We start from the raw sequence: 9,919 nt of genomic DNA on the forward strand, positions 1-9,919 counted from the left end.
GCGCACTGAGTGCGCACTACGCGAGTGTCGTGCGATCAAATGAACACGTGACACTAACCAAGTGCTATTGGCACTGCCAATCGAACACGCTCGACACTGAGTGCAGCCAGTGCACCCCAATCGAAAACGCTATAAGTAGTGTATCAAATGTGGTCGACAATAATGAAAGAGAGAGAGGGACCGTTCCCCGAACCTCCTCCCGTCCCTCCGCTCCTTTCTCCCAAACTATGTCGCCTGCTCTTGGCATTCATGAAGGCCAAGGAGCTTTTCTTTTAATTCTTCCCCTTCCCTTCTCCTTTGGCGCGCGACTCACCGATGGGTGGTAGCAGGCGTCTGGAGATGGGGCCGCAGTGTTGCCAACTTGGGGGTTTTCCCCCCAAATTTAGGGGGTTTTTAAGCTGCGAGGGGAATTTTAGGGGGTACAAAAATGCTAGGGGTTTTTTGGGGGGGAATAAATGTTCATCAATCATTGGCTGCGTTCAGCAGACTCAGCAGTTTTGCAACCGTTTTATAATTCGTCGCGCTGATTGATTTATACTTTTAGTTTTAAAGGAATAGTCCAATCTCAGCAAAGAATCATGGGTGCGATAATACTGATGGTCAGATACTATCTAAAGATTGATAATATATCATGCGTTAATTTTAAGCCAACGGAGGCAATGATAAAAAAATTTAATGTATCTATGTACGATCATAAAAATCAGAACGATTGTCACGAAATCAACCTGTTTTACGAGACTATGGAAATAAATAACATATAAAATTGTAAAATATGGTTTATTTAAAAAAAAAAATTACATAGTTATCATTATTTACTTTTTGGCGATTTGTGCTTCTACAAAAATTAAGATTTAGGGGGATTTGGGGGGATTTCAAATTCAATCTGGGGTGAAGTTAGAACAAAGGGTTGGCAACACTGGATGGGGGGGATATCGAGATTGCGCGTCATCACAACAAGACAGCAACCCCTTAACGTATAACAACCAGATATGCAGACCTCATTGACCTCAATGGCCTAGTTTCAGCCTGGTTGGCTGCCTGGCCAAATATCAGGAAGAAGAAGAAGAAGAGAGGGACCGTGGGAGACGGCCAATCTCCCTCTCATTCTCTCTCCAATTACACCATTGAATGGAAAGAGATAGAAATGGCTGTCTGCCACGGTCCCTCTCTCTCATCCCCACCCTATCGACCATTTTGACACACGGATCGCGCAGTCTATTCTCTGGCCCGTATTCAGAACGCGCTTTTATCGATAAAAGCGCACTTTTATCTCTGAAATTCTATAATATGCGTGACGTAAAGTATGGTATGTTAGCGTGCTAACATCGTTGTAAGCGCGTTCTGAATATGAGCCTATGTCTTTGGGGAATTGTTATGGTTATGGTTATGATTCATTTTAGATTTTTTTCTCTTGTTGATGAACATTTATCTTTTTCCCTCTAACATATACCATATGTATGTCTATCTTATTTTAAGTGCAGAAAGTGCTACATAGTGCAGCTACAAAGGTAATTTATCTAAAATAGTATGTTGGAGCATGTTGGGTGAATACATGCAAGTACTCGCCATATGGCAAGTACTCAGCATTCTCACGTGGAACTGTCACTCTAATGTCAATCTCGTCATCTGTTAAAGCAAACCGACACACAATGGAATCAAGTTATTTTAACAATATTGTGAACTCGGAGTACAGTCGAAAAAATGACGGACGTATCGAATATGGAACTGCTGGCTTTAGAACAAAGTAAGCGCGAGTTTTTTTTTAAGTCAATTGACACTTGTCGAGTCTATCTTTTATAATAATATACTTATTACTTAACTTATAAAAATCTTTTGCTGAATTTTGCAGAATGCTCTTTATTTACTTCATTCTTTGTCATTCATGTTCATATATCTAATACAAGCTATACAAAATGTTTCGTATGTTTAAGATAATTTGATATATGTATCAATTTTAGGTCGGATATCTTGGAGCATGTTTTATACAGAATGGGCCTCCTAGCTGTGTTACGATCTAAAGCAAAGAAAGGTAAAGACATAAGGGCATTCTACAATGCGTTGCAAACAACCGTTGCCAGTTAAAATGTTTGTCACGACAACCAATCAAAAGTATAAATAATACCATTAACGCTTCTAATTGATTGTCGCGACAAACGTTTCAACTGGCAACGGATGTTTGCAAGGCATTGTAGAATGCCCTATAGTATAATACATACCCAGATGATAACAAAATGTCCATGGTTGCTGTTAATTTGCTTGAAATTGCTTTGTTCAAATTGTTTTCAATACTGAATAAAGCAGCTTCTGATGTTAAAGATTACCTATTTTTACTGCCATCGACGGTTGACTTGCTGGCAACACTCAGGCGATAGTTGTTCTCTTACAAACAGATTATGGCAACTTTATGGCAATTAATGCTATAGCACAAATAAGCGAAGAGAGCTATATTCGGTCAAGGCAGATCGTAATGCTTGATACTATTTTTGTGTGACAGCAACATGATAACAACTGAAGGGAAACTTGTGCTAAGCAACTGTCCATTCTATAATATAACATTGCAATTTTAAGTTTGTTTAAATTTTTCTTGGTAAATAAATTTCTTACAGCCGCCATAGGTCTAATGATTACCGCGAGTCACAATTTGGAACCTGATAATGGCATCAAGCTTGTCGACTCAGCTGGCGAAATGCTCGAAGTTTCTTGGGAAATGATAGCGACAAATCTAGCTAATGTGCTGGACAGTGATTTAACATCAATGTTGGCACATATATCTACCAAGGAAAATATCGATTTGTCGATACCGGCCACGGTGATAATAGGAAGAGATACCCGTAAAAGCAGTCCCATCCTGTTGAAAGCTGTATTAGCAGGAATCAAAGCATTAAACGGCAACGTTACAGATTTAGGATTGGTCACAACTCCGCAGCTACACTACGTCGTGGTATGTACGAACACTGATGGCGCTTACGGCAATCCCACACTGCAGGGTTATTATTCGAAGCTAGCAGCAGTATTCAAAAGCATACGAGGCACTGAGATAAATAATGGAAAGTACATAAGCAGATTGCAATTGGATGCTGCAAATGGCGTGGGTGCTATCGCTGTGAGAGAGTTTCAGAGATACCTGAAAGATGTGCTGGATATCAAGTTATTTAATGACGGAAGCGGGGACTTGAATTATATGTGTGGCGCGGATTATGTCAAAGTACAACAGACGTTGCCTCTGAATATCCCATCCGAGAAGAGTGTTAGATGCGTCAGCATTGACGGAGACGCTGATAGAGTGGTATATTTTTACATTGACGGGAATAATAAGTTTCATCTTTTGGATGGGGACCGAATAGCAACGCTAGTGGCCGCTTACTTCAAGGAACTATTGGAAACGAGTGGTTTATCCTTACAATTAGGCTTGGTGCAAACCGCATATGCCAACGGTGGTTCAACAGATTATATTTCGAACGTATTGAAAGTTCCAGTGGCGTGTGTGCCAACTGGTGTGAAGCATCTGCACAAAAAAGCGCTGGAATTTGACATTGGAGTCTATTTTGAGGCAAACGGACATGGAACCGTAATCTTCAAAGATACTGCTAAAGACGCTATCAAGAACCACGCTAAGAACGAAATACTTTCAACGACACAAAGGGTGGCCTCTTCAAAGCTGAAGGATGTAACCGATTTAATAAACGAAACAGTTGGCGATGCGTTGAGCGATATGTTACTAGTCGAGACTATATTACACACCAAGGGCTGGGATGTTATCGAGTGGGAAAGAAGTTACAACGATCTTCCGAATAGGCAACTCAAAGTCAGAGTGAAGGATAGAAATATTATAACAACAACGAATGCAGAAAGACATTGCCTGACTCCTGTTTGCTTACAAGAAGAGATTGACAAGATCGTCTCGAAATATTCAAGAGGTCGATCTTTCGTTAGGTATAACATATCTTTGTGTTTTGATGTACAAAACTTTTAGAGAGGCTTTTGAAGTAGTTTTCATTCATTAGAAGCTTACTGAAAGATCTTAAACATAAAAATTATTACAATAGATTAACTGACTTTCTTTTCAGGCCTTCCGGAACTGAAGATATCATCCGGGTTTATGCGGAATGTGAAAGTTCGTCGGATGTTAACAGACTAGCTGTGGAAGTAGCTTCACTCGTGTATAGACTCGCAGGCGGTGTTGGACCAGAACCCAGTTCATCATGAACTTATAACATCAAACTCAAATATTATACCGAGTTGTTATATTGAGTAGTAAACAAAGTTCTGAATCACCCTTTTAAAATAATTTTTATAATACAAATTTATTCAGAAATAACGATAATTAATAATCATTTTTGGATGAAAATTTATAACTTTTTTTGGATAATTAAATACGTGAGAAAAAATGATTCTCACTTGAAGAATGCTATTTGATATATATTGTTTCAATATTACAAAGGTTATTATAAATAAAAATAGCAAAGTATAAATACTTTCACTGATAAAATATCCAATATACAATCAGCTAAAAATGTGAATAATATTAATATTGGATAGTTTATCGATCAAAGTATTCATATTATATTTTTATCACTAAATGATTTTATACATAGTAGAGCCTTTAGCTTATACAAAATAGTGTAAAAAATCAAATTGGCTATAAATCGTGTTTGCATATATTATTTGGATTTCAATATAAAAAAGAAAAACATTATGAAAAATTATACTACAGATATCTCATCAAATACATTAGCAAAAATTGAAGAGTTAATCATTAAAAAAGGATTAAATTATTTTATTGTGCCATATTATTTGAGCATATATTATAGATAAATTATAGCTTTACTCGTTTTATAAATTTATTTTGTTAGTATTACTACTAAAGTATACCATATATAATCAATTTATCCTTAAAACTAATGCCAGACACAATTTTCAATCGCATATAATCTGGCTCTAGCTTTACGGAGAGGTGATGGGATAGAAAAAATAAATTTTGCATATTATATATGCTTAATGATGTTCGTTTTAAAGTCTGATCAAGAAAAAATACGAGACAAAATATATTCTAGTTTCATATGTAATGCATATATTTATATTTTTCCACTTTAATAAAAATCATATTAAAATATTCAGACTCAATTTTCTATCTTCCTTTGTTATATATATACTTTTTTATAGACGGATATAATAATAAAACTACTAATTATGAGACTAATTGATAACTAATTAACCCTTCCGTCCACTACGTTTTTTCGGCACCTTTCAGTCCACTACGGGGGTCGTTATCGTCTTGGCGTTTTTTGGACCAGTAAAAGTGCTTTAAAAAATCTGAAAAAATTCATGGAACTTCTTTGAACCTTCAACTTGAAGTCCCAATCATAATATCATAATTAGCGAGTAACAATCAGGGAGGGGATATGGCGCCTTCAGTGCCCGTTTTCAAAAGTTACAGCACTTTGAAATTTCGCTTGGGTCGAAAAAGACCCCCGTAGTGGACGGAAGGGTTAAGTAAACAAGATCAGTACGGTAAACGGGTATGGACACTCGCTCTTGGAAAAAATCAAGTCGTATTTCTGCGCCATCTGGGCGAATAGACGCAGTTTTGGGAACTAAATTATAGGATTCTTCTATTCGATCGATAAAATAGTCAAATGAGTCATTGGCCGGTATTCATAGTCAATTCTTATTTTAATAGCGTTTTCGGCCCGACCGGGTTTGCACCAACCTGGGTTGGATTAATGGCGTTTTGCGCTCTCCTATTGGTAGAGCGTGTGACATCAACCAATAGGAAAGATTAATCCAACCCAGGTTGGTGCAAACCCGATCGGGCCGAAAACGCTATAAGACTGTCTTAAGTAATGTCTTAAGTCGCTAATGCGGCCCTCTGATTGGTTCATGACATCTTAAGACTGTACTTAAGACGGTCTTAAATATAAGATCTGACTATGAATACCGGCCATTCACAGACCAAAGTAATGAACTCCACTTCGAATTTTTTCAAATTTTAGTGTCAAAGTATCAATGAAGTGCTTTGGCAATAAAATTTTTTAAAATTCGAAGTGGGATTCATCACTTTGGCCTGTAAATGACTCATTTGACCACTTTCGATCTGTGAATAGCTGAAAGATGGGTTATTTTTTGTTCAATAATTTTACTTTCGAGTAAATAAATAAAAGTTGCAAATGTGATATTTAATTTATTTATATTTGTCATATAAAAATACATTTAAAAAGTATGTAGAAAATTATCCTGCAATTTTGTACATTTATTTTTTAATTTTGTGTTATAATGATATATCGCTTGTTTTTCTATTATATTTAATGGTTTGCATTAGGCTGAGAGATATCAATTTCAATTGTTTCACTTATTTCATTAAATTGCATATCAATTTCACGTGTACTTTTTTGACTTGTACTAGGCTGAGAGATATCAATTTCAATTGTTTCACTCATTTCATTAGATTGCATATCAATTTCACGTGTACTTTCTTGACTTGTACTAGGCTGAGTAATATCGGTTTCAACTCTTGAACTCGATAAATTCTGACTTGGGATAGCATTATGCTTCAATCGTCTACGATTTAGACTAAAAATATAAGAATTTTCACTGAAGTGTAAGTGACAAATTCTACATTTTCTAATTTCTTCTTCTGGCAGATTTAATAACCATGGCACTGATACTACTTCTAGCCATTTTTTTATTATATCGTTATTTTTGGGAAAATAATGCCCAGGACTTTTAGCAGAAGATTTACAACCTGGGATTATGCATTTCCAACCTATTTTAGTGGCCATTTTATTCTACAAGTAATTATTGTATTATTGAAAGACCAATTTAATTTTATAAAAATATTTTATATTTAAAGAAATGATAAATATATTTAATACCAGTATAATATATCTGTTTGTGCTTCTTATGTGTCAATGATATACGACAGACTTTAAAAGATAATATTATGATAATATGGTTCGTCTTCAATTTATCACTCCTGTACTGATAACTATATAGAACATGAATAAATAAAATTAATTAGTCTAATTATACAATCGGAAAATCAGAACTGATCAGAACAATATCATGAATAATAATTCAAGAATATACATACGATAAAAGTATATATTAAAGAATCAAAGTAATAATGCTAGTAATGTTATACAAAACAAATTAAACGTACCAGCAGAAATACAAGGAAATGAAGCAAAAAAATAATACGTGCAATTTATCGCAATCAGATTAAGGCGATGCTAAAGCTCCCTGTTTTACCACATTCCTATTCGGTGAAAAATCTCTGTATATTGCAATTGATCGCAACCAGATTAATAACGGTCAACAATGATCAACGATCACTGACGATCGCCAAGAATCAACGATGACACCTAGAACAGCCAAGAATCACTGATGAGGTTTTTAACATTTAATAAGAAATAATTACAGTTGATCACAGCCACTTAGCCACCACAGATTTGACTCACATTACTACACATGAGCAATTACCATTTCAGTAGGAATCCTGATTTCTAGTTCCAAAAATTTGTCTATTCGCCCAGATGGCGCAGAAATACGACCTGACTTTTTACACGAGTGTGTCCATACCCTGGAGATACTGGAGTGGCCAAATTGTCGGTAATTTGCAGGTCAATTTACATCTCCGAATTTACTTAACGAAATCAAAAATCCTTTTACAGGGTTAAAATAGATGCAAAATTCTGTCGTGGTGCAATAGATTTGTACGGAAATCGGAAAAAAAGTTAAAAACTTACATTTTTTCAACAGGTAGAGCTGTCAACTAATGTAGATTACACAAGTTTTATAGCTCGTATGGACCAAACGATACTCTACCACTCACCGCATAACGTGCACAAACAATACTGAGTTTACAGAACTGAGATTGAAAGCTTAGAAAAAAATATTTACATTAATTTATAAATCACGTAAATTATAGCCACCACAGATTTGACTCACATTACTACACAATACACATGAGCAATTACCATTTCAGTAGGAATCCTGATTTCTAGTTCTAAAAATTTGTCTATTCGCCCAGATGGCGCAGAAATACGACCTGACTTTTTACACGAGTGTGTCCATTCCATACCTACGGTAAATCAAACCGGCAAATTGCTTCAAAGCGCAAGCTCTGAAGAAGCGTTTGTGCATGTGATTTTATCGACTTCATACCCCATTACCTTATCTTTTAGCCACGAGGACCGAAACGCTCGGATTAATTTCCGAGATCGGCTTCGCGGACGCTGGAAATATTCACTACCCTCTGCAATGATTCAGGCGTATCTATAAAGCACACGCATTTAACGATCCTTTCTTTTCGTCTGCAGCATACAAAAAACCTTTAGAAAGATACACATACGCACGCACACATGCACACGCATATACATATACACAAGCGACGCGCGCATTCGCATACATTTTGATACGTCTCCGCACAATATATGTGTACTAGCAATTATAAATTATTCGAGTACGGAGAGAACGTGTATATAATACCAGCGGTCTAGCTACATAACAATTACTACAGCTATATATGCACAGATTATTACCGGACAGCCGGTCGCGTCAAGTTCACCTTCACGGACCTTTGGAGAAGGGTCGATGAAACGATGATCCATCTTCGTCAAGTTTCATAATACAAAATAATAATTCAAAATACTACGTTCTGTACAAAATGTTTACAAAATGCATTCAGCATTTACATAAATTATAGCATACACCATACTGAGGAAAAAGTAAATATAAAGCCCATTCTACAATTGCGTAAGTGTAGTTGTAAATAGTTGTAGTCGTAAGAATTGATCAATCTGGGTGCATCCAGAAGCACGACCGCTCCCTGAGCGCTCGGTGAGCTCTTGCATCTAATTGGCATATTCCATTAGATCGAAAAATATAGACCAAACAGATACAAGAGCTCAATGAGCGCTCAATGAGCGGTCGTGCTTCTGGATGCACCTATTGTCGAATACAAGAAGAATATTCAACTGTGATTGGTCAATTCTTACAACTACAATCACTTACAACTATGCTTACGTAATTGTAGAATAGGCTTTAGTCTGAATCTTTTCTGAGAAATAAACAATTTTGTATATGTTGGTTCCTACAATGTCGCATACGATGTGAAAAGGAAGAAATTGAGATAAATATTAGGTGTTAAACTTAATTCCTGCCGTTTTTCGTCTCCAAAATTGATTCGTTTCGAAGGGAAGATGAATGAATATCTTAATCAAAGTAATTTCTTCCATTTTCTTTATCACTAATTAATAATACTTTATTAATAATACTTTGATTAAGGTATTTCCCTTCGAAACAAATCAATTTTGGAGACGAAAAACGGCAGGAATTAAGTTTAACACCTAATAGTACCTGAAAGCCTATTTGGGAGAATTACAGGTCTAATAAGATAATTTCTTATATTGCCTATTCAATTAGGCCGGAATCAGACTACGCATTGAAGAATGAGATTGAAGATCGAAAGATTGAGGTTTGACCAATCAGAACAAGAGGAGCCAGAATTTCTTTGTCCTCATTGGTGAAATTTCAATTCTTTATCTTCAATCTCAATCTTCAATGCATAGTCCGATTCCGGCATTACAATCGCCGGTTGATGTTAACTGATTTCTATTGAAATCTTTATAAAATATGTATGAAAATTGACTAAGTATTCAGAAATGTTCTCAATTTGTAAACACGGAAGTAAATCTTTACGTCGCATGCGACACGTAGAATACAATAAGTCAGTTATGATAACGTATAAAACTATTTGTATCAGGGAGATAAGCGAGACAGGGACCAGGGCCTCCCAACTCCCCTCTTGTAAACGCGGTACCACCGTTAGTGGCGCCCTTAGCTTATGACACCTGGAAAAACAGAACTAATATTCAATATGGCCGCTATATATATAGGTTGTCATGGCATATATATATCA

At 36.0% G+C, this 9,919-nt stretch overlaps 1 protein-coding gene across 2 annotated transcripts; it reads left to right on the plus strand.

The window, feature by feature from the left end:
• Window positions 1-1,321: 1,321 nt before the first annotated feature.
• Window positions 1,322-4,271, plus strand: nst (phosphoglucomutase 3-like protein nst). 2 transcript variants are annotated; one of them, XM_018509543.1, is made up of 6 exons: window positions 1,322-1,383; window positions 1,482-1,508; window positions 1,636-1,744; window positions 1,959-2,029; window positions 2,607-3,933; window positions 4,068-4,271. In XM_018509543.1, exons 3-6 carry the CDS (start codon window positions 1,650-1,652, stop codon window positions 4,204-4,206), a joined length of 1,632 nt encoding a protein of 543 aa, XP_018365045.1. In that variant the 5' UTR covers window positions 1,322-1,383; window positions 1,482-1,508; window positions 1,636-1,649; the 3' UTR covers window positions 4,207-4,271. The 2 variants fall into 2 exon arrangements, with proteins under 2 accessions (XP_018365045.1, XP_018365044.1); XM_018509542.1 differs by lacking the exons at window positions 1,322-1,383; window positions 1,482-1,508 and having other exon boundaries at window positions 1,515-1,744.
• Window positions 4,272-9,919: the final 5,648 nt, after the last annotated feature.

The sequence above is a fragment of the Trachymyrmex cornetzi genome, unplaced genomic scaffold (genome assembly GCF_001594075.2).
Source record: "Trachymyrmex cornetzi isolate Tcor2-1 unplaced genomic scaffold, Tcor1.1 scaffold303, whole genome shotgun sequence".
Lineage (NCBI taxonomy): Eukaryota > Metazoa > Arthropoda > Insecta > Hymenoptera > Formicidae > Trachymyrmex > Trachymyrmex cornetzi.